This window comes from Thermobia domestica, chromosome 10 (genome assembly GCF_964235325.1).
Source record: "Thermobia domestica chromosome 10, izTheDome1.hap1.1, whole genome shotgun sequence".
NCBI classification, from domain to species: domain Eukaryota; kingdom Metazoa; phylum Arthropoda; class Insecta; order Zygentoma; family Lepismatidae; genus Thermobia; species Thermobia domestica.
Window position 1 is genome coordinate 103,673,489 of NC_137463.1, and position 27,131 is coordinate 103,700,619.

At 35.4% G+C, this 27,131-nt stretch overlaps 1 protein-coding gene across 5 annotated transcripts in view; it reads left to right on the forward strand.

Annotated features, from left to right (window-relative positions):
- LOC145662613 (uncharacterized) overlaps positions 1–27,131 on the forward strand; it is a 450,934-nt gene that overhangs the window by 329,121 nt on the left and 94,682 nt on the right. For all 5 annotated transcript variants that reach the window (XM_081728341.1, XM_081728342.1, XM_081728343.1 and 2 more), the window contains one exon: positions 10,524–10,629. In XM_081728341.1, the coding sequence (XP_081584467.1) occupies positions 10,524–10,629 (106 nt within the window). The remainder of the gene's footprint in view (positions 1–10,523; positions 10,630–27,131) is intronic.

Here is a 27,131-nt window from a genome sequence, read left to right on the forward strand (position 1 = left end):
TTCTTTTTCACTGAATACTAATTTGGCAACGAAAAGTGGTAAACGACTGGTTTTGCTTGTCCGTAAAATGAGTGAAATAATGCAAATCACAACGAAAACCACAAAAAGCCGAACAGGTTGCTGGTAGGAAAAAAATCTTCACTCTCTTTTGGTCATTCAGAGTAGGCACGTGGGATGTTACAGTACACATTTTGAAGGTTCACAAGTTTCCATTTCAACTCTCTTGAATATACATTGATCAGTTCTGTTGTTTAAAATAAATTCGGCGATGTGCTTTTGCTTGGCGGTGTCTTGTGAGTGTGTAGTAGGATGGGCCGATTTTTTTTTTTTTAATTTCGATTGGCCGGGTTGTGGAAAAGTTGCCTCATGTTAGTGGTAGTCAACACATAAAATTTGGATTTTTCCGTCAACCCCTTCCTTTGCCTCATGGGACTTGAATATTTTTATAGCTGCGGCTATGCAACCCGCACGACACTACGAAGAAAATTGTGCTGCGCAGCTATTTTTGTTTTGAAAATCGTTTGGCCGGATTGCAGAAAAGTTGCCTCGTGTTAGTAGTAGTCTACACAGAAAATTTGGATTATTTTGGTCATCCCTTTCCTTTGCCTCATGGGCTTCAATATTTTTTATAGCTGCAGCTATGCAACCCGCACGACACTACAAAAAAATGCTGCACAGCTTTAACCTTTGGTTCTTTTTCACGTTGAAGCATTCTGAGGCTGAAAATAAAACACAAGATAAAAATGAGATGCGATATTGTCCCTATGTGGTTAAAAATTATAATCAATTAGACGAAAAATTGTATCTTTATGTTTCAATTCATGTTCTTCATATATAGCGTGAAAATATACTGTCAGCCTTACATTGCAGCAATTTCTTTTAGACCCGTTTATATTACAAAGAAAATTTTAATCAAGTAATCTGATATCAAGTAATTTTGAAATCGGCCGTGCAATAATAGAAAATATATATTTACCTACAACATTGTACACGAATATAATAATAATAATAATAATAATAATAATAATAATAATAATAATAATAATAATAATACGTAAAGCATTTTTAATAAGTCGGAAACATTGTAATTTTACACACACTCCAGCCTGTCTCTTTCGGCGCCGGCGTGACATGACAAAATGGTATTAAAAGATTTGAGTAACGATTAGCAATATCTTTTGGATATTTCCAGAGAAGGTTTGTTTCTGCCAGACCTTCTGAAGGAAAAGCCTGGACCAAATGTCATGTCCCAATGGTTGACGACAGCTTCTCGCATTCTCCGGTTATATTAGCACCGAAAATCCCGAATCGTTGGCTTGCGCAGTATGTCAGCAAAATATTTGTACAAGTTTGGTTTGAAATAAAGCGAAATTTTTCTCTGTCTTACCAATGGGACGCGACACTTGGGGCTACTCGCTCGATCTGCATCCTTTCTTCCAGAGGAATGAAGAAGAAACCTGTATATTGTGATTAGCTCCAACCCTTACTTTGAACATCCGGAAAACTTGTTGCTGGCAATGATCACTGACATGAGTCAGGAGATCCGTTTTTGTATGGAGAAGAATAAAAAAGTATCGACAGAGAAAGAAATCAATTCTACGTGAATTTGTTGTTCCGAAGTAAACTTAGATGCAAGTAAATATCATGAGATGATCTACTGATTCTCAACGGACGTCACAGAGCCTGATAGAACTTTCTTCGAGCCAGATAGAAGAAAATATTAGAACGGCGGCTACAGTTTCTGAGGAGATTAGATATTTTCCGTGCTATTCGCAAGCGGTGGAGAGGATAAGAGTAGTTACAGAAGCATCAGCATTACTGTGTGGAGCGGATCGAAGAGATAGCTTTATCATAGCAAAATTAGTCTCGAAGAAAAATGCAAAAGTTAGACTCCCAGCAGGACTATCAAATGTAAATGAGGAAAAAGAAATGGAAACAAGTGGGTGGGCACGGGTGGAACTCGATTTGCAGCCACCTCCTCGTGGTGGGTTCTGGGGAGTTTCGGAGTGTGTGTGCCAAGTCGAGCTAAGCGCTGCAAAGGAGGGTTTATCAACAATTTTTCATGACCTATATCCATATATGTGTTTTAAAAACATCAATCCAATTTCTTTGTCTAATTGATTATAATTTTTAACTACATAGGAACAATATCACATTTCACTTTTATCTTGCGTGTTATTTTCAGCCTCAGAATGCTTCAATGTGAACAAGAACCAAAGGTCATAGTTGTGCAGCACAATTTTCTTCGTAGTGTCGTATAGGTTGCATAGCCGCGGCTATAAAAATATTCAAGTCCCATGAGGCAAAGGAAGGGGATGACCAAAAGAATCCAAATTTTGTGTGTTGACTCACGAGGCAACCTTTCCGGAATCCGGCCAATCGAAATTTAAAAAAAAAAAAAAAGTTTTTTTCGGCCCACCCTAGTGTGTAGGTTTGCACTATTATAGGGCTACCATAGGTTAGGGTTTATGTGAACATGTCTACATTCTGACAAGGGAAGAGAGGAATATTATATATCGAAGTGGAAGATAGTTTAAACACCAATCGAAAGCACTAATGACGCCTATTACGAAACTGTATTTTTTTTTTTCCGAATGCGTATACTGTGAGAGTTATATGAATATATACCAGGTTGTCCAGGAAATCTGTTGCCACGCTTAGAAATCGCCAACGGTGAGACAGATCCCAAAACAGGAAAACACGTGTTCGATCATTTTAAAAGTACAACGCATCAAACCAAAAAGTGTTGTCCTAGTACAACCCGCATGGTCCCAGGCGGGGTCCAACTCAAAAATTGCAAATGGTAAGGGGGTTAGGTAACATATCGTTGGAAAGCTGTTGGGAAATGCAAGAAAATGGAACAAGTCTCGACTCTCTAAATTACCTTGTGCAAAATAGCGGATGTCAAAATGTCAGCAAAAACATCATTATAAAGTCTATGGCCACCCAGGCCGGTAGCCAGCCCAAAAATGTAGAGGGGGCCCGGTAAAAGTTAGGGGGGGCCGACCCAACAATATTATAGTTCATCACCATATTATAGTTCATTTGCAAGCCTATCGTGAAAATTTTTGGAGGGGCCAGTGAAAATTTAGGGTGGGCGGGCCCCCCTAGCCCCCCGTGGATACGGGCCTGTGGCCACCCTTATAAATCTGAAACGGTGAGAAAGATGTCAAAACAGGAAAACATGTATGTCATAATTTCAAAAGTACAATGATTGAAAATAAAAATATTTGTCCCAGGGTCTTCCTTAGGGCACCAGACGGGGTTCTACTCAAAATTTTCAAACGGGAAGGGGGTCAAGTAGCATATTGTTTGAAAACTGTTGTTAAATGAAAGCAAATGGAACACGTCTGGACGCTCTACGATAACAGTATGCAAACATCTTGCGTTTTAGTTCTTCCTTCTGTAGTTTGGTTTTAGTTTGTTCGCACTTTAATTCTTGTACTCAACGGAAAGAAAGGAGATGCCCCTACTGTGAGAATCTGCTCTTTGAGCATATGATTCGCACCGTACATGCATTCGGACCAATAATATTACAGTATCTTAATGAGCATAATTAGTGCTTTCTATTGGTGTATAAACTACCTTCCACTTCGATATATAATCTTCGTCTCACTGTTCTTGTCATTTCTTTTCTTTTTTCTTTCTTTTTCGTTCTTTCCGTCTTTCTATCTTTACACATTGGACCAAAAGAGCAGAATTTTTGAGGAACCGTAATGAGGTTAAATTGGAGGGCTAAATCAAACATCCTTACGTAAAATCCAGTGGCGTAGGGAAGGGGGGGCCCAGTGGAGCCGGGCCCCCCCAAAGAGGTCCGACAATGTACTTTGGTACTTTGATGTTTGTAATTTTTTATATATTTTTATGTTTATATATTTTTTGTTTGTAATTTTTTATATGTACCTATAACAGCACTTGGCCCCCCCAAACACACATCCTGGCTACGCTACTGATAAAATCATAGCATTCTCATCAATTAATCATACTGGCTGGATACTTATAGCTGTATTATTAAGTGATATAACATGATCACTTTACTTTCTATTCTACGCACTACTTTCAACAATAGCAGTTGCCCTCTTCGCAATAAACAAAATATTTCATATTAATCAAACCTTTTCCAACAAAAATACTATGACAACAAAATTAGTTATTTTTACTAGTCTTTTGTCCTTAGGTGGCTTACCTCCATTCTTAGGCTTTTTACCCAAATGAATCATTAGATCTATCATAAAAACTGTTGAACAAATATCATTTATTATTCTCACCCTAATAGTAATAACACCACTAATTACTATTTTTTACTACATACGAATTGCTTACGCTGCTTTTATTATTAACCACTATGACCACACATGAACATCCTTACTGAAAAAAAAATCATGAAACATCAATTAGATCAACATTCATTATTATTTCACTAAGAGGTATAATTATTCTATCCCTAACAATCAGCACTCTTTAAATAAGACATATTAACTACTACTACGGAATTGCAGTCCGACATCATAATATTGACTATAAAACCTAACAGGAGGTTTATTACACCATAAATAGATCTACAATCTATCACCTAACGTTTCAGCCATCCTATTTAATTGCAACGATGATTATTTTCTACAAATCGTAAAGACATTGGTACCTAATCTTTGGGGCCTGAGCAGAAATAGTAGGCACATCACTAAGCCTTCTTATTCGAGCAGAACTCGGCCGCCCTGGTATCTTAATTGGAGACGATCAAATCTACAACGTAATTGTAACTGCCCATGCCTTTATTATAATTTTCTTCATAGTCATGCCGATTATAATTGGTGGGTTTGGTAACTGATTAGTTCCCCTAATATTAGGGACACCTGACATGGCATTCCCTCAGCTAAATAATATAAGATTTTGATTACTTCCCTCCTCATTAACTCTCCTCTTAACTGGAAGAATTGTAGAAAGTGGTGCAGGAACTAGATGAACTGTATATCCTCCACTCTCCAGAGCTATTGCTCACGCCGGGGCAACTGTTGACCTTTTTATTTTCTCCCTTCACTTAGCCGGTTTCCTCAATTCTTGGGTCAGTAAATTTTATTACAACTGTAATTAACATACGAACTCCTGGAATAACTTTAGAACGAATACCGCTATTCGTCTGATCCGCAGTAATTACTGCCGTGGTACTTCTACTATCCCTTCCTGTATTAGCAGGAGCTATTATAATACTTTCTACTGATCGAAATCTTAACACTTCCTTCTTTGACCCCTCTGGAGAAGAAGATCCTATCCTATATCAACACCTATTCTGATTCTTTGGACACCCTGAAGTATATATTTTAATCCTCCCAGGATTTGGCATAATCTCACATATTGTAACTGAAGAAAGTGGCAAGAAGGAAACTTTTGGTGTCGTAGGAATAATTTATGCAATACTAGCAATTGGATTCCTAGGATTTATCGTATGGGCCCATCATATATTCACTATCGGCATGGACGTTGAAACTCGCGCTTACTTTACCGCAGCTACAATAATCATTGCAGTCTCAACAGGAATCAAGGTATTTAGATGAATTGCTACACTTCATGGTGCACAAATAACTTACTCCCCCTCAATTTTATCAACTTTATGGTTCATTTTTTTATTCACTGTAGGAGATCTTACCGGAGTTATACTAGCAAATTCATCTCTAGATAGTGTCCTACATGACACTTATTACGTAGTAGCACATTTTTATTATGTATTGTGTATGGGGGCCGTATTCGCTATCATAGCAGGAATTATTCATTGATTCCCTCTATTTGGAGGAACAACAATAAACCCGACATGATTGAAAATTCAATTTCTAGCAATATGTATAGCTGTAAATATTACATTCTTCCCTCAACATTTTTTAGGCCTAAGAGGAATGCCTCGCCGATACTCAGACTACCCTGACGCTTATACTATATGAAATATAGTATCAAGCGTAGGCACATTCCTTTCCTTCGTTGCCGTCTTAGCACTCGTAATTATTATATGAGAAGTCTTTGCAAGTGCCCGACCAGTAATATTTTCAGACCAGCAAACAACATCCCTAGAATGGTTCCAAAACTTACCTCCCGCAGAACATAGTTATACAGAACTTCCCTTACTAACAAACTTCTAACGTAAGGTGGCAGATAAGTGCATTGGGCCTAAGCCCCAAATATAAGATAATACCCATCTTTCTTGGAAATGGCCATTTGAAATCAACTAGGTCTCCAAGATGCTGCATCACCAGTAATAGAACAAATAGTATTTTTTTCACGATCACACAATGCTTATTGTAACTATAATTACAGTGCTTGTAGGATATCTACTAGCCTCTCTCTTACCAAACACATATATTAACCGCAACTTACTAGAAGGACAAACCTTAGAAACTATTTGAACAATTCTGCCTGGAGTCACATTAATCTTTATCGCTTTGCCGTCCCTGCGACTCCTGTACCTACTCGATCAAATCCATCAACCAGCAATTACCCTTAAAACAATTGGATACCAATGGCACTGAAGTTATGAATATTCCGACTTCTCCTTAACAGAATTTGATTCTTATATAATTCCTGTTAATGAAATAAATCCCGCAATTCTTTTATTCTCCACTATCAGGATGTTTCCCACCACCAGTTTCACCATGTTTGGTTACTCCACCAAAATATTACCCGAATTCAACCCACCCTAGTGCATATTCTTCGATCTTGAATTACTAAATCATCTCCAAAGAACTTCATTAATTTTCTCGTTGCCTGTTTTCTTTGGTTTCCTCTTTATTTATTTATTTATTTGCCTGTTTTGCATACAAATGAAAGTATTCTCGAGTACGCATACAGTTGTCAATATTACAAAATAATTCTCTCTCTCTCTCTCTCTCTCTCTCTCTCTCTCTATATATATATATATATATATATATATATATATATATATATATATAGATAAATAGATGCTATAAAAACTTACAAATAGATAAATATATAACCATGACTTTTATAAGCTTACACATTCGTAACATAATTAACAAACTACATTTATACATTGTTTTCAAAAAACTCATTTACCGAGTAGTAACACTTATCTACTAAGAACTTGTGAAAAGCAGATTTAAAAATAAAATATGATTTATTTTGCTGTAGGAAATCACGTAATTTATTGAAAATTTTTGTAGTTAATATATACGCTTGTTTGAAATAACGAGAAATTTTGGGGGATAACAAGTAAATTATTCACGAAACGAGTATTGTATTTATGGACGTTACTGTTTTCAATAAATAAATGTTTATTACTTGCGGTAAACAAGATTTTATATATATATTATATATAATATACAAGGTAGCGGTAATATTTTTTGTCCTGGAAAGATGGGCTTGCAAGAAATTTTTGATGACAATCCAAACACAATCCTGGAAACGGTAACATTGGATTTTTCTTTTGTAAGCGAAACGTGCTAATGCATTCAGTAGAATAACCCCAAAAAATAATGCCGTGACTTACTAAAGAATAGAATTTCGCATAGTACACTGAAACTAAAGCATATGTTGTGACATTACCTCTTAGTCTACGGAGGCTGAAACAAATACTACTTAATGTTTTGTTGAGTTGAGTTACAGCCATTCATTCATTATTTTATCTTTCCGTTTTAGCGCAATATAAATTTGAATTTTCTTGCACTTAAATTACATCATTATTCCCTACAGAGAATTTGTCCTATTTAGTTTCGATAACTTTATCATTAAATGAGACATGTAACACTGATGTAGCTATGATGTTCACTGTTAAACATTTGGAACAAACTTTCTTACTAAGGCACCGAGGCACCGTTATTAGTAAGCTACCTGTAAACAGCACGGAGCAAGCGAACAAAATTAATGTTGTATAACTTGCTATATATATATATATATATATATATATATATATATATATATATATATATATATATATATTTAGCATGGATTATTCTGAAAAGATTTCCGTATTATGCACGAAGTTTCTAGCGAATTCATCAATATTAAATTTCGATTTCCGAGTTGGATAGGTTCCGTATTACGTAAAAAAAAAAATAATAATAAATAAATTAAATAAATAAATAAATAAATAAAATAACATTGCATAACCTAATTGGCTGGGACTACAAAATTTGTTCACAATAAGCAAGTTTCCACCATTTTGGCATGGACATGTTTTACTGTCATGTTTTAGAATGTCCTGGCTTAGACATATGAGACATTTTGCAAGCAGTTCATAGAGATACACAGCTGTATCTAAATATCCATGCTTTACAATCCTCCGTATCGGCGTAAGGAACTGTTTGATTTAAGTTAAAGTAGTGTGAGGATGCACTTTTAAGTAGCTACTCGTAATTGAGTACTCGTTGCGCAGGTATTTAGATTGTGAATCGTGGATATTTAGATAGAGCACATCTAGTTCCCGTGTAATTACTTGAACTGCTTGCGAGAGGTACCATAATTTTCAAGCAAAATTGTATTTTCGGCGTTTTGTAACTCGGAAAGAAGGGATTTTCCGAACTATGTTTGTTTATTAGAACTTCTTTTCTTTCATTTGATCAGTGCCGTGCCGTGGAAAATCAGCGCCCGGGGCGAGAGTACGCGGCTCCCCTTTCCCCGTACATATGAATGAAGTCGACAGACCAGCCGCGAAACGCCACCATAGTTGATACGAAGCGTAATTCTTAAAATGTTTAAAAATAAACTCTGCTTTTCCTTGATTTTGAGCACTTTTTATTACTTTTTCCTTCCGTTATATGTGTGCACATGCATTTTCCTAACACACTGCACAAAATACAGAAACTACTTTTAGACACAGTAGGACATTTTATACATTACCGACAATCTTTGAACATCCTCAGATGACATATATTCATCCCTTGTAGATACTGTGTTGTCCAAGTATGTCCTAGATGTATGTGCAAAATATACATGTCATAACTATTTTCGAATTGTTTGTCGAGAAGAAGTGTTTAAAATACGTCCTACCAGACATTGTTTTCGAAAAATGAACGCTTTTGGACACTCGAAGCACACTTTATAAACACACACTTGATATATTGCCCCCTCAACATCTGTACTAAGTGTTTAAATGGTGTTTCATTTTTAACAGTGCATGAGAAACATTATAGTACCCGTTTCTAAAGCATGAAGATAATTTAAGTACATTTCCAAGTAATTTTTCATCTCTTTTTATTTCCTTTTTTCTTTTTTCTCCCGAATTTTGCGCCCTCCTTACTTAGGCACCCGGGGCCTTCGCTCCGCTCGCCCCCTTCACTTCACGGCCACTGCATTTGATATAAAGAATCACCTGGTAAATGTATGACATGGAGTTCGTTAACACGCTGTACATAGAGATTAATATTATTTTGCAATTGTGTCGTAATACATTAATCTAATGTTTTATTATTATTTTTAATTGGAGAGCAAGAGAACTGAGGTTGCTACAAATACGACTTCATCTGGCTTTATTGTTATGTTTTTCTTCTTTTCAAGTTGCGTATGCGTACAGGTGTTTGAAAACCTGACATACATGTGTGAGACGACAGTCGTATGAAAATCAATATTGGTACAGACGTTCACGGATCAACGCATTTTTTCGACTTGTGAATATGTCAATAAGTGCGAAACGTAATGCGTAAAGCGCATTCGCACACTATAATAACTATATTTATATTACTTACTTATACTATTGTATATTTACTGTAGTTAATGAAGTTGTACATTGCATGCGTACATCAAGGTATATAATTGTGTGTGTGGGGGGGGGTAGGTAAGTAGGCCTTTCGTGACTTAGCTTGTATATCGGTCATTTACCCCCTTCCCTCGTTGTAGAAAATCATATGGGCGTCCTTGAGTACTCCATTTCATCTCTGTATTTTTAAAACTTGAAATTAGTTTCAGTTTGTGTCCAATACTTTAATATCCAACTAACCTAATCAAATGTCAATTTCGAATTAGAAATTGACGTGTGTATGGATTTTTTGTGGGCACGAAGTGAATATACATTGAACATATACTGTAGTAAATTATGTTGGATATACTGACGTCCATTGGATGCTTATTTGAAGTATTCAAGTTGTCATGTATTATTATTATTATTGAATTGTCTGTTCATGTCGTAAGCTTATATTTATATATATATATATATATATATATATATATATATATATATATATAATATACTGGTACGCAGTGACTTAATGTAGTCAACAAAAGAAGTTTCTATCTCATTATACAAAAGGAGAAGGGCACTGAACTCATAAAAATAAAATGAGTTAATACGTCATTGAAATATTCTGTTGTAAGGAAGAAATAAATATATCATCTTCTAATAGACTATGTAATTTTTGAGCTTGGCTCTACAGTAGTTTTCGCTTGTTAGCATTCACAGTCACACTAAGTTTCTATCGTATTTTTTGTGTACTAAAATTTTCTCCGATCACTATAACACAATAGAACGTAAACATTTACTCTTTAATGTACCTTCCTTTATCTTTTTCATTTTTGTTTACTTTCAGAGAAGGTGAAGAAGTACAGAAGATTAGCGTGGTCCAATCCCTCCCAAACTTGCTACAAGATGATGCAAGAAGTTGCTTACAACGCGTTATTCCTGAAGTCAAGCAGGTAAGATATTTGATCGTTCTTGGAGGTAGTAAGTTTGACGGTTGGTCTTATAGAAGGGTGATGAGAACGTAGACGTTTACATATACCTACCAGTACAAAACACTTACCTTGACCCCGAAGTCAGCAACCGGCACTATGATGGAAGCCGGTATATGTCTTGCTGGAAGAAGGGAATGGGCCGTAAAAAGCATCAGTTCGTCGTAAGATTTACATTCCAGTGTGCATTTCAAAACATCAAGCCCTGATGTACTTCTAGAGTTGGCTAGAAAAGTGTTAAGTACAGTGTGATAGGTATGGATTATAAGGGGAATCTGTCAGCCTATTCCGGCGAAGATTTAGTGGACAATTTTCCGTGACAAAACGTTGTATTCTATAGGTGCCAACGTGTCGAACGCGGTCTACTAGTCGAAGGCAAGCCGTGAGAGGTAGTTTGCAGTGATCTGTTTCACACTGTCGAATCGGCCATGTTATTATTCTATGATTCTCCTTAGTGGGCTAGTAATCAAATAAGTTGACCGCCAGTGATTTCTGAAATGGAACCTAGTCTTCAAACCGAAAATGATTGGCCACCCCTGCTATACATGCCTAACTAACCTAACTCAAAATGTAGGCTTGCGTTTCATATAACATCAAACCTGAAGATGCAATCATCAGCGGCAACATCACCGATGAATTTCGATCGGATCAGTTCTTTTTGGGGTTAGGAACCATGATGTCTTTACAATTTTACTAGACAGTTGAGTGTGTTCCTGAACACAACACAGCTGACATTGTTCTGTATTGCATTTGTTTGTTCCTGATCACGCAAAATTCAACATTAGATATGCCTATAGAATTTGCAATCTGTGGCCCCGCGAAGCGTAGTCGCTAACGCTCTCGCTTTCGGTGCGAGCGGTCCCGGGTTTGATTCCCGGTGGAAGCACTTGGTCGCAAAGTGTAAAACTCTTTTTCAGGCCAACACCCTGAATGAGGTTTTCCTGGGTTTTCCTCATTCACACCAGGCAAATGCCGGGGTGATACCTAACTTATAGGTCCCAGGCCGCTTCCTTCCTTTCTCAATCCTTTCTTCCTTCCCTTTCCCCGGATTGTGTGCTCGCCGAGGGACGTCATCCCTCAAAACGTGACGGGCTAAATGGTCTTAGATGCCGAAAGCCCAGAAATCTAAATCCTAAAATCCCCTAGAATTTGCAATCTGTTGCTGTAAATACATACAATATTTTAATATGCTTGATTGTTTCATATCCGTTCCAGCTTAAATTTTTCAATGCTTGTTTCCTTTTCATTTGACAACTCGTCATATGCCAAATTGGATATGGGCACTTACTAATCTATATATATAAAAGAGAACGTACAAATCCTTTGTCCGCTCATCACGCTAATACGGCTGAACCAATTTCTTTTATTTTTGGGGGGTTATTAGGATTTGGACCCTAGATGGTTTTTATCATATCACTTTAATTTTCAATTACCAGTGTCTTGAGATAATTGACCATTCAGGTGTCCATTACGTACAAATCCTTTGTTAGTTCATCATAGGTATAAAAATAAACGTATTTATATGCAACCCGCATGACCGTGTCACTCGGCGGGTTAACATAAATGACAGGCGTTATAATGGTTTTTATCATATCACTTGAAAGCGAAAAAGTAAAAATTATCTAAGTAACAAAGTTTATTGCGTTCGGGGGTGACCGCAGCGAAGCGGGGCGGGTTAACATAAATGACAGGCGATATAATGTTAACATTTACTGCAATCTTCTATGGTTTTTATCATATCACTTGAAAGCGAAAAAGTAAAAATTATCTAAGTAACAAAGTTTATTGCGTTCCGGGGTGACCGCAGCGAAGCGGGGTGAACGCTGCTAGTCATGAATAAAATATAATTTATGGCGATTCTGCATTTTTAAAATATTTGTTAATGAGCCATTAATTATAGTTGACAATAATGATGTATCGGCAATAGAAATTGATTCATTTACGAGTATGTTAATCTCAGTTTACATGAAGTTGATACATACATACCTGATGATGTTATACAGACAATACCGAAAGTAATCACATTTATTTTATGCGAAGTGTGTCCAAATGAAGCGTACGCCTGGGTAACACTGCGCACTTTACTGAAAATCGAAGAAAGTGTGTGTTGGACAAGTAACATAACAGTTAGTAATAGACGTACATGTTAACCGGATTAGTTGTTAATGCGTGGCGTTTGATTGTGGTGGTACGGAAAAGGTGTAGCGGCAATCGCAAACTTATCCCGCGTAGATTAACGCGTTGTGATTCAATTCTTGTCAGTAGGGAGATCAGTCCAGTGAAATTACAGAAGAATGAATGTGATTTATGGAGAGAAGTGTGCATCGAAGACAACTATAAAGAATTTGGACACGAATGTTCCGAGAAGGTCGAGAACACACTACAGACCCTCGGCATCCAGAGGCACATATCATCATCAATGATGACCTCCTAGCGAAAGTTGTCAGGATCGCGACGATCGACTGATCACGGAGTCTAGTGTGTCGAACGGTACAATGCTCACTATTGTGCGGAAGAAGCTGTCGTGTAGTGAACTGTGTACACCTTTGTCGATATGCCGAAGATCGTGACAACTTTCTTCTGCACATTGTGGCAGGGGACGTGACGTACCACTAGTTCGAAATCTCAACCAAAGCATCAAACATACAGTGGAGGCGCTATATTATCATCAAAAGCAAATAAAATGAAAACCAAACCGTCTGCTGCCAAGATTACACTTACGGCATTTTTTGACCATCAGTTATCATTGTTGGAGATCAAGGAATCCGGCATCACAGTGAATGCAGAGCACTGCACTGCGACGCTAAACAATTGCATGCTTCCATACGAAGGAAACATCACGGGATGTTGACATCTGATGTCACCATCCTTCATGAGAACGCTTGCCCGTGTGACATACATTGTGCAGGAGCATTAAAGGAGAAACGATGGGTGGTTTCGGATCACCAACCCTACAGCCCTGACTTATCACCGTGTGATCTTCACTTGTTCTGGCCTTTGAAAATAATCAAGGGAAAAGTATTCTTTTAGCCAGCGATGATAAGGTGAAACGTGCAGTGATGGAATGCTTCAGAGGACAGCCGAAATTATTCTTAGCCGGAATTCCAAAGCAGTGGGATATCTGTCTCAAATGCTATAGTAACTACTAACCCGTAACACCTGTTACATTTTTGACTAGGTATTGTGCTTTCTTATGTGCTTGTGTCATGCTCGCCATTTGGACCTGTATTTTCGTTTTCCATCAGGGACAGGTTTAATTTAGACACGCTTTATATTGTGCCTCCTAAATAACTGATATTTTCCAATCATTTTTCTGAATTAGTGTAACATTTTCAGCTATTGGATTAGTTTTCAAAGCAAATCAACATGCAAACTTTTCTTTGTTAACATGTTTAGAATACTTAAAATAGTTTGAGTGTTATTTTAAATGGGCATTTTTTATTGTTGTTAAGAAGCACTTAATCAAAAAGCAAGCTAATTGGTATTAGGCAGAGAATAAATAAAGTGTAGGTATCTTTCAAACTTATGTTTGATAATTTCTTGATAACACATTGTTGTTACTTCAACGGTGGTAAGAAAAGAGAGGGATTACTTAAACATAAGTTATTTTGTTTATTTCTGTGAATCATTTCCATTACATGAATACATGTCATTCATTTATTTTAAATTAAAAGTAATTTAGAATTCGTATGTAAGTAACATAAAGATTATTGAACAAAGAGGATAATTCTTGCGAAAATAAACTTTCAAATCCTTAGTATAAGACACTTCCCCGATAGCCACCACGTTTATGAATATACTTGTTGTATAGGGTGGGGGAGGATTGGGTGCTATGGGGAATTTAGAGCTATGTCGTAAGTAGATACTACAGAAGGGTAATCTATGGCTCATTGGTCTAAATGGAGCAGCCGGACAATGACGAAGAATGTACTTAAAAAAAAAAAAAAAAAAAAAAAAGTTGTTGCAGTTGTCAAATTAACGGAAACCACAGTGGTTGGTAGGATCATTTGACGTTACTATCAAGACATCGTCAGATTCACTTCGAGACAGATCGGACAAATATGTACAATAGTCGCTCGTAAGACAAAATATTAAAAGAGAAAAAAAAAAGAAATGTCATCATACTAACAACATACGTCGACCACTGTGCACATGACGAAAGGAGTGGAAAAATTACGATAAATTAGAAGAAATCAAAGAAGATGCGTGCATAATTGTAGTGGAATATTTTAATGGAAATATGGGCGAACAAGGAGGCACTACAGTACATAAATACGGTTTAGAAATAGAATGGGATGAAATGACATAGGGATTTATTATTATTTTGTTTATTTATTTGTAGAGAGAATATGTAATAATAGGAATTATTTATGTCGTGAATAAAGCAAATGTTTCGAAATTCAAAGTTCAAGAAACACGAAGAATGTTTCTTTGTGGCAGTCGTACTACAATCAATGCTGGCCAAATTGAATATTCACTTAAGAAATGTAGTTAGTTTATATAATAGGATATAATATGTTAGATTGTGATACATCGGAAGATGGAAGAACGAAAAACAGATGCATTCGAAAATTCGAAGAGAAGAATTCAAATTGAGAGAAAATAGGTCCAGGAATCAATGAATGAACAAAATGGAAGCAGTTAGTCTAAAGGGATGAAATAGTGTCGTCAGAAAGAAGTACAATTTTACGTTCACAGGGGGCATAGCTTTCAGTTTTTACGAAACTTACAAAAATAGATGGCAGTGTTGTCGAACCCAATTTGGAAGATTGAGTTAGAAGTTTACCTCCCCTTCTTTATTTTTTTCTTCGCGAAGGATGGGGCAGAGGGTGTGGGATGTCGTTTGTCTGCGACCTTCGTAGGAATTTTCTTTTTCGATATTTCCATCCCTCTAAGTAACCTGACACCACTGACCACTGTCTAGTAATCTGCAGCTTGTACGGAAGAGGAGTTTGAAGCTAATCGTTCCATTTCTGGTAAAGAACGCTGAAGAGCGAAAATGCCGATTGCTGAGAACACTTTTTTTTCGGTATTTGCAGTATATTGCTTGTCTTTTTTCACTTGATACTGGACTTGCAATGAAATATATTTGCTCAGCACAGATTTAATCAAAGATGTCATGACAACTCAAATTGAACACAAGAACCTCCAGTGGCGTACACACAACGTTATAAAGAGGAGTTCAGGCACACAAGTTCATATCGTATACCATTGATCTGTACAATATATTAACGGGTAAAGTACAAAAATTTGAATTCTTTATCCAGCATAGGAGTTTTGAAATGCGTTACTCCTTTAATCCTTCATGTACTATCGGTGTGGAGTCATAACGCTATTTAGCGATGAAGACAATATAAGAAAAAGAGAGAGAAATGGAAAATAATTTTAACGACAAGATTAGCAAGAGAGAGTAGTGTTGTATTTACGAAGATACAATAATTATTATCAAATATTTGGAATTAATGAAAGAAGTGGCTGAATTATTAGTCCATTTTAGAGTGGCATCTTATTTACGAAATATCAATATATAAATTAGAGCAAATCACTTCGTAGATAAATATTTTATTAGCTTCCCCACAATATTACGTTATTTTCCATGGAAAGGAGTAGTATACACTTTGGGGTGAGTTTTCTTCTGACGTATTAATAGTTTTCCGAAAACGTTTATTATGATTTTGTTCATATTTTGTACGTAATATTCCAGTATTAAATGCAGCATGTCCTTATTTAATTTTAAAAATCGGTTTGGGTTTGAAGTTTTGTGTTTTTCGTTCTTATGCAACAATGCAACTTAGAAATTATAAAGGACGGAACCAACTATTAATTCCGAACTACAAGCGGGGCTTGAGTGCTGCGTAATTGGCTAGTGCAGTAGTTCTCAAAGTGGGGTCCACGGACCTCTGGGGGTCAGTGGGATCTAGCCAGGGGGTCCGCGACGCCTAAAAATTGAAACGTGTTGTAATAAAATGGAACTCACACCTGTTGGGCAAGAAGTATTTTTTTCATTCACTAAAACAGTTACTAAAAAGAAAGCAATTAGAAATTATACCTACGTGTGTAAATTTAAATGTTTTCCTACTTTACTAAATTTCTGCCCTGAGGCTTGTCAACGGTTATATAGGACTACTTCAAGTGAGAGAAATTTCTTCTTTGTTAGGACACTTTTTCAAGAGCAGTTGTACATTAACTGTACGATGCTTCGGAATTTCATGAATTTCATCTTCAAGTGGCGGAAGGTTCGCAGCACTACCACCAATTCCAGAATTTTTTTTTTTTTTTAAAAGTAAATGTTAGTCATTTCTATGCTTATAAACATCAATCCTCCCCCAATTCAGGTATTAAAAAAAAACTACGAGAAACCTCTCCCAAAATATGTTCCTACATCCGCCACTGCGAGTAACTTTTGACTCACATTGGTTTGTGTGTGCGCTGTCAGTATGAAGAGTTGTCTGAAAAGGCATTGCAACATTTGATGCCTTTCCCTAACACTTACTTATGCAAGCAGATCTTTTAACTTATTTGCAGTATTAAAACTTTAAAGCGAAATCGTCTTAATGTGGAATCGGACCTAAGATTGGTGGTGACAAAAATCATTCCACATAGTGAGGTGGAAAATTTTCTGCTATATTTTTCCGGAAAATTTTCCGTTCTTAACAAATATCAGTGATCAAGTAACAATTCCTCAGTATTCATTGAATTCATGTATAGAAATGTTAACAAGTGAAAGATTGTTTAAAAAATCTGAAAATTTTTATGGCTCAGACAATTTTCAGTACTATGTAGGAACAAGTGAAACAATTTTTCATGAATCGAAATATTTTCTGTCTTGTATGGAAAAATTGAAGAAATTTATGTCGGAAAATTTTCATCATTTTGAAGCAAAAAGTAAAACAATTTTTTGTCAATCGAAAAGTTTTATTGTTCTGTAGAAACAGGTGAAAGGAATTTTCATAGATCGGAAAATTTTCATCACGATGTAGAAACAAGTGGAAAAAACTTTTCTTAAGCCAGATAATTTTGAATATTATGTATAGTGATGTTAGGTGGAAAACTTTCCACTATATTTAACTGCACATAGAGCTACAAAATTGAATTTCAGTAGAGGAAAGGTAGTCAGCAACAAATTATAATTTTAAAATTAGCTTTTGGGAACCGGAAAATTTGCTAATATTTCAAGTTGGAAGTAAAATTTTACACACTTTCTCTCTCTCTCTCTCTCTCTCTCTCTCTTCCTCTGCGAGCTAATTCGTTTAGCATACACGGCTTTGGCATGGAAGACCTGGCTTCGATTCCCAGCGGGAGCTCATGTAGTTCGGATTCTACGTTAGTCAGTTGGTCTCGTCTTATATAGTCTCCCTGCTGAAAGGAAAGTTAAACTCAAAATCAACTTAATTCAACTCCTCTCTCTCTCTCTCTCTCTCTTTGTGTGTGTGTGTGTGTATATATGTGTGGGTGTGTGGGTGTGTGTGCGAAGTGCAGAGAACATACATCGAGTTCGTAGACTACAAATATCCCATTTTATTATTTAAAATTCCAATTTATTAAAAGTCATGAATATTTTCCGATTCATAAAAATATACTGCACTTATTCCTACTTCGTTGTTTAGCCGTAAAATTTATTAGTAATAAATATTGTATTAAAAAGTTTCATGAAGTGAAAATCTAACGATTTTTCATTTCAAGAATGTTTCAAAAACTTCAATGCGTTCTTCCCTCAAAATCCACCTTTGATCTTACAATATTAGATTTCGTCAGTTTAATACCCATAAGATGGTATTCTCATAGCTTTACTACTTTTATAGATCTACATGCTGCAACATTTAGAAATAAGTAGAAATAATATAAAGTGCCTATTGTAAATTTTTGACTACCCGAAATTCGAGTATAAGTAACTCATGAAAGCAAATACTGACTATTTTCTGGAAATAAACATTTATTTATTCATATATTCATTCAGAACAGAAAGTGAAATATAACTAATAAGGAAGCTGATTTGTGTAGATGTTCTTCCAATAAAATAATAAAAGAAACATGAAACGCTATCCAAAATTGTCCCGATTATGAAAAGTTTTTTAACTTGTTTCTACAGAACAATAAAACTTTCCGATTCACAAAAAGTTATTTTACTTTTTGCTTCAAAATTATGAAAATTTTCTGACTCATAAAAAGTTCTTCAATTTTTCCATACAAGACAGAAAATATTTCGATTCATGAAAAATTGTTTCACTTGTTCCTACATAGTACTGAAAATTGTCTGAGCCATAAAAATTTTCAGATTCTTTAAACAATCTTTCACTTTTTAACATTTCTATACATGAATTCAATGAATACTGAGGAATTGTTACTTGATCACTGATATTTGTTAAGAACGGAAAATTTTCCGGAAAAATATAGAAGAAAAATTTCCACCTCACATCACGGCTAAACAACGATGTAGGAATAAGTGGAGTATGTTTTTATGAATCGGAAAATTTTCATCACTGATTCCACATTTCAATGCAATTACGGAAAAAAACACAAAGAATTTCATTTCTCACATTAGTGACCCCAAAGATTTGAGAACGTTGTTTATCAAGTGAATTCCCTTTTAAAAAATGATTTTTAGTCTTGAAAGTTACTGTATTTTCAATTGAAATTTCCTTCACTAGGAAACAATCTTGTATCTTTAGAATAAATTACTTATTGCATTATTTTTCTTGATCTTTTTCTTGTCAGTAATAATTCTAATTAGTATATTTTTAATAGCATGTGAAATTTCAAATTAGCATTGCAAGGGGGTCCGCAGATCACTTCCCGAATGAACTGGGGGTCCGCGTTATCGGAAAGTTTGAGATTCTGGCCTAGTGCATAGATCAACATGAAAGATCGATCATCACAGTGTATTCCATTACCCAACATAATCTCACGTCCAGGAAATATAAGGGGAACGAGACCCGTACTTTTTATTATTTTTTTCTTCGGATGAAGAAAACAAGTATAGTGAGATTATATTGCTAAGTTTATTGTTATATATAAAAACTGTACTCTTACATGTTAGAGAGTATATTTTTATATATGAACTTCCTTCCTATGCATTATGAGATGCAGAAAAAGATCAAAGGTGTAAATTCGATTTTTTGTTTGTTTGTTTGTTTGTTAAGAAAGCATGTAACGTAAATACATGCAATGAAGCAATAGCGGTGGGCGTCAGTGTTGTATTTATGGAGAAAAGAACTGTTACAGTGTATCCATTTTTTTTTCAAAGTAAAAATTTAGATACTATATATCTAAGCTATGTAAACACAAAATAGTCTATAAGCTATTGCCTATATGCTTAGCATAAGCGTCTTCGGCGCAGGAGACCCGAATTTGATTCCCGGTGGGAGCTCATATGGTTTGGATTCCACTTAAGCCGTAGATTAACGCCCCCTTAAAAAAAACTATGAGAAACCTTTCCCAAAATATGTACCTACATCCGCCACTGCGAGTAACTTTTGACTCAAGCATCGGTATACATCATACGATTCACCTAGTTGCGTAAAATGGAGTAATTTTTCATTTTACTCGCAATTTTGAATATATGTGTGCACAAAGTGATAATGCTGTTCCACGACTGTATAAAAATAAATGCATCAAAAACAATATATCGGTATTTTGATATGTGTATGGAGCCTCTCCCTTTTTAAATTTCGATTCAAAACCAAAATCAATTCTTTGTTATTGACAGCTTTGAAAAAAAATAGTTCGTTTCGAAACAATTCAATATATATTTACAAAATTAATTTGGCCAACTTCACACTGATCCCTCTTTTAGACTTCCAAACTATGCTGTGCATAAGAGACGCTGTCGGTCCCTTGACAAGCATCAGAGCAAAAACGGCAAGAGATATCGTGATGCGAATTTTTGCAATCGATTCAGAATACCAAGGATAGTTGCCATCTCCTCCGTTAACTCTCTATTCAATCCGAAAGTGGTTGAAATAAACGATTTTTAGTTTCAACCTTTATCGACATAGAATAAAAACTATAAGTGACAGCGACTAATGGCTTTTTGATATGAATTCAGCGTCCGAGTAACAGGTTCTATCTTTGATCTTATTACTCTGTTGCAACAAGTTCTTACAGGTGCACTACTTCATGTTTGAGTATTCAATTCACATAGTTTGGAAGTCTTAGTTCCACACTGTGAAACGATATTCACTTATTTTCAAAATTTCGATTCAATTCCCAAGCATATCTTTATATATATAATGTGTGTTTGTGTGTCTGTATAAATTATCTATATACACATGTATTATGTAAAAATTTATTTATATATTTTTCAAACAAACGATGGCTTTAGATTTTGAATTCGCCGAGTCGAGACAGCATTTTCTTCATACGAGTAGAGACAGACTTAAATTTCGACTCGTATTGTGCGCGTTCCTAATTTTGAATCAAATTTTGAAAATTGAGGATAGGGTGAAGTATGAACTTTATTTTTTAAATATTTTGTTTTTGTTTGTGAAATAAATTATTATTTCTTCAAAAGAATCAATCACAAATAGAATACAAATGATTGATTTTGGCTTTGAATCGAAATTTAGAAGGGGACAATTTCACACATGTGCATCTGACGTATTTCTAATTGTTTTGAGTGATTTAACATATTTTAATGTATTATAAAATTTGCTAGGGATGCGCACGAGACAAGATTTCTCTCTGTCTCGTCTCGAAAATGTGCTGTAAAAGTGATGTTTCGACTCGAAAAATGTATATTTTTCTATTGAAAGAGTCGTGTCTCGACTCGTCTCGTGTGCATCCCTAAAATTTGCACTGCCTATTGACTTTTGTCAGTCACCAACCGTTGCCAAACTACTTCTGTTAACTACCGAAAGTTAGTTTCGACAATGCTGTATAACAGCGTTTCCCAACCTTTTTCAACTTGCGGCACACTGCGGGTCTAACTTGAATTCTCGCGGCACACTCATAGGTATTATTATTATTATTATTATTATTATTATTATTATTATTATTATTATTATTATTATTATTATTATTATTATTATTATTATTATTATTATTTGTAAATGGAAAATACCGTCGTATTTGTTTTCTTTCATTACTGACCTCCTTCTCACAAAGAAGAAAGCTCGATCACTGGTTTTCCTCATCGTAAATCATTATACTTATTTTTCATTCAAATTAAAAAATAGAAAACAATTCCAATGAAATATAGAACTCAGTCTTTCAAAAAAATACACTTTCTTTTTCGAGAATGTATCCAACCTTTCACAAGGAAGATAACTAAATTACGAACGAACAAACAAATCTCTTGTACTTTTAAAACATAATTGCGGTAATTTGTATGAGTGTTTGCTTTGTCGGAAGGATAGAATGAGATTTTAAAATTTCAAATTACGAAATAATCTGTAACAATAAAGAAACAATCATAACAATGATAACACTGGTCGACATTTTTTCAAAAGTTGAGCGATGTTTTGAAATGAATAGGTAACTTCGAATGGATTTTTAATGCTGATTTCAAATATAAAATCAGTTTCTCTCTATCACGTCACATTTTTTCACAAATCGTTAAAACATATTAGCATCAGCAGGTGTATTGTTTTATTACAAAGCCTATAAGGGACTTAACGAAACGTATTACATATTAAGTTCAGGCATTTCTCACAATTTTTGTACAGTTCTTAAATGTATGCGACGTGCCTCAAGATTGTAAAATTAATGTTAATGTTAATGTAAATGTACATTTTCATTTACACCTATATACAAAATCACAAATACATTACGTCACTTAGCATCAAACTTCACTCGCTTCGATTTCCTGACATTGCTGACGCTCGACACGGGAACATCCATTTTCAACATCCAGCAATAATCTGCCATCATGTTAACGTTCCATCTTCCCTGGTATCTCTTTCCATCTCCGCTGTCTTTATGAAATCTCTCCCCATGCTCCTCACTGTAGTCTCCGAGATTACGTGGAAAGAAATCAAGATGGGAGTTGAGGAAATGTAACTTTAGGCTCATTTTGCTTCCAAATTTACATAAATTTTCCAAAAGATTTTTCACGTAATGTTCATAGTTCTTACCTTTTTTCATTTCCCAGAAAATGGGCAACTACCAGTTTGAAACTAACCCAGGCCTCCCTTTCAATTTCTGTCATTATTTGCTCAAATTCACGGTCAAGCATCAACTTTCTTATTTGAGGGCCAACAAAAATGCCTTCTTTCAGTTTTCCATCACTGATTGCTGGAAATTTACTTGCAATGTATTTAAAACATTCCCCATCCGTGTTTAATGTTTTAACGAACTGTTTCATGATTCATAACTTAATGTGCAATGCAGGGAGTAGTATTTTAGACGATGGCACCAATTGCTGTTGTGTCACATTCTTCTTTCCTGGAGAGAGAGACTTTCTACATGGCCACATTTTCACTTTCCAATGATTCTCCCTGTCCCGACTGTCCCATTCACACAAAAAGCAGGGAAATTTTGTTCCCGGATTGGAGACCTAACAACAATGCTATCACTTTAAAATCGCCACATACTGACCAACAATGTTCTTCATATTTCACTTTTACGAGCATAAGTTTCAACGTTTCATACGTTTTCTTCAAGGACACGGAATATGCTATGGGAATCGATGGTAATAGATTACCGTTGCTCAACAAAACACCTTTCAAGCTGGCTTTCGATGCATCAATAAAGAATCTCCATTCTGTTGCATTGTATGCAATACCATATAATTCTATCACTTTTCTTATGTTGTTTCAATACACTAAATTTTCTTCTTCAGTGAAGTATGGTAGAAGTTCTTTCTCTCGGTGCCTGTACCATGAAAAATGTGTTTCAGGAGACAAGAGAATTTTTCTTCAACCGGGAACCAAGAAGTTGGGCACTCTCTTTTGGTAAATTTAAATCTCTCACAAGATCATTAAGTTCATGTTGTGTAAGTGGCTTTGGAGTGCCAGTACTCGTATTAGGATACAATGCATCATCATCACGCTGTTCTAATTCTACCTGAACTTCACTGTCACTAGAACAACTTTCGACAATAGTAGGTACACATGGTACAGGTATATCTGGCCCATGAGCTACAGGTCTGATAGCTGATTGTATGTTGTTTGGATAGTTCACCTTACTTTTGTTCTTAGCACTAAAACCACTAACGTTAACAGCACAGAAATAACAGTCTTCAACATGATTTTTTGATTCACGCCATACCATTGGGATTCCAAACGGCAGGGCCTTCTTCTTGCCACATGTCCACAATCGCAAAGCCTCCACACAAGTCTTGCAAACTGTATGTGGGGCCCACTTTTTGTCCTGATCACCTAATTTCATTCCAAAATATGCATTGTATGCATCCTTCACAAATTTTGTTACACATTGTCTTTGTCTCTTCACTACATAACATCCGCAAATGTAACAAAAATGTCTGGAGAGTTCACACACTTTCTAGATGACATTGTTTCACTGTTTCAAAGCAACAAACCGTGAGAAACTTGATCAAAACAGCGTATCCTAGAGCTGTGTATACATAAACTGTTTACGTGACACTTACCGTGATTTCTTACATTAAGTAATATGATACATGAAAAAATTACACTTTATTAAATAGAAAAACTGTGGGTGATGGAAACAAAAGAAACCTAGTTTTGGGATCAATATCAAAATAGTTGTTCAAAATAGCAATTAGTTTCCAGACATCAAAACCCATGTCGATCAGTGTAATTAATACTTTTTTCAACATTAAAAATGAACAGATAAGTAACACAGTGTGAAACTTATAATTTATTAACATGGTTAATATAAGTCACAATTTTAAATATTAATAACATTCTGTTTTCGAAATACAATCTATGTAGTAGTAATGTATGTACAATAATATATTACAATTACAGTATTTTTTCATTGTAGAGGTTCATAGTAATGTGAAATTTAAATACACATATTTTTTGTCTTGCAATTAGGTTCCTAATAATTAATAATTTTGTTTTCATTTCCTCGTGGCACACCAGCGGCTCATTCGCGGCACACCAGTGTGCCGCGGCACACCGGTTGGGAAACGCTGCTGTATAATATGGCCAGTTTCTACAATGCTGTTGTATAATCGTTATTTCAAAATGATGAATCAACATACTTGAAGCAGCATATGATATGAAGAAGTGCCATAATTTTAGTAAGGTCGGCAACATATAACGCACCCTAATTTTTCAGAATTGAAATGGTAACAAAATGTTCGGCTTATATTACGGCCAATACGGTATTTGGTATATCATAATGCGAGCTTGAGTTGTATATGATGAAAAAGCGAAGATCAGGTAGAGAACGTCACTTGTTTTCCATATTTAATAACAAAGGTAATTATTGACAGCACGCAAATTTGATTATTGCGGGTTCAGAAACCACAATAATTCTGTGGTAGAAATTCTACTTTGAAGACCAAGCCAAATAACGAGTTTGATACCAGACAGTGTATTTAAACATAGTTTGTTTCGAGAATGTGAGAACGAGTCTATATGAGACGTGTGGCTACATGCTTATCTGCATCCTAACTAGGACTGTGCGATATTTCGATATATTGATCCATCCATAAGATATTTTCGAATATCTAAACATCAATACCGAAATATTTACGAATCGATGTTTTCGGTATTTCATATTTTCAATATTCAATGTTTTCGATTTTATATATATATATATATATATATATATATATATATATATATATATATATATTTCAATATTTCTGTTTTTCGTTTTTTTTATAACATGTTTGATGTTGCCATATAGATAGTCCACCACTGATGGAATAGGTCACGAATTTCGTGTAACATGACTCGGAAGACACACTGCAATCAGACCCAGAAAGATCCATGACTGAGAAACCACGACCAATCATCCGGAATGACCCGATGATTCGATAGGACCCAGAGATGGAACGTTGTCATATACATGAGAAGTGTGTGTGAGGCTACTAATGCAGTTCTAACAAACCTGATTCTCTCCTCTCTCATCGCCTTTTCACTAAATATAATTTTATTTTTCGCTTGTTTGCTTCCTTGTATCAAGCGTTGCACTGAAAGATAACTACAACGCTTATAAGGGTACCAACATTCAAAATTGCAAAGAAAAGATAAGTCACATGTTTCTCTTATGAGAGATCGTTATTGTTTAATCGACCTGTAAAGCTTCTTGTTTAGAACATAAAAAATACCGCTGAGGTTAATCAGTTTTTGTTAATTCTTTTTTGTATAGGCTATAATCAAAAACCACATGCTTGAAGACGAATAAACATGAAATTATATTTGAAATATTCAAAACATGGTATATTGATTAAAAAATGACACATCAAGAATCGGGCAAATGAATGTTCTAGCCCAAGCAGTGAACATCATTAATGAAGTATAAATAAAATTTTTGCAGTAATTCTGCAGAGCTATTCTCAGTCACCAGGTGTATCCGAGTTTCCGGATTTGATTGGGTCTCCGGGTTCGTTCAGTCACCGAATCAGACCGAGTCTGAGAAGCGAACCCGGACCCGGATGACTCAGACAAAAGTCGAGACCCAAGTAGTCCATGTCCCATTCCATCACTGCTATATGCATAATCGAATAGTCCGATTTCTCAGTAATGCTTTAATTCAACGTTTGGTTGCTTTCTGGATAATTTTTACTTTCCAGTAACGATAAGAGAAGAAACCATGGTGACTGTAATGGAAGTGAATGATCATGATAGAATTGGCGGAATGAGAATGCTTTTGGAAATGGAAAAGCCCCGAGAAAAATGTGGCTACAGTGTTTTCCACCACAAATTTGCGTTGGCGGGATCAAACCAGGGATGCCTGACACTAGAGGTGAGCGCTCTACCAGTGACCCATCGTATCGTCCTCCAAGCGACAAAGATTGATTGAAATTCAAAGTGATTACTTATCTTATTAAAATCTTATGATCTCAGTCTCTAAGCGTCTATATAGTTGGGAAAGTGTACAGATTCTTATATGAACAATACTCGAACAAAGAAAGGACTTGGAAATTCAAAAGTGGAGAAGAGTAAAACATTTATTTTAGTTTGTCTTTTGATAGTAAATGCACAAATTTGACATGTGTCCTCAAACGAGCACATACAGCGCACAAAGGGACTACGATAAAAAGAACCGATTTAAAAAAAAGTTGATGAGGCTAAGTACACTTCGAGAAATAAATGCATTTCATTCATTGTCAATCGCGAGTAATCTTGGGAAGATTAATAAATTAACTGATGATGCTTTTGAATACAAATAATCGTGTTTGAGGAAATTTCAGAAATATAATTAACTTTTTTAATTAAAAATAACAAGCAAATGTAAACAATCCTTGGTTTAGTTTTATGTATTTATTTAGTTAAATAATTTTACATAATTTCATAAGATCAGTATAGTGGTGTAAAGACAAAATAACTCGAAGGTTTTTTTGCTGTCAGCGGTGAGCGTTTTATCCAATC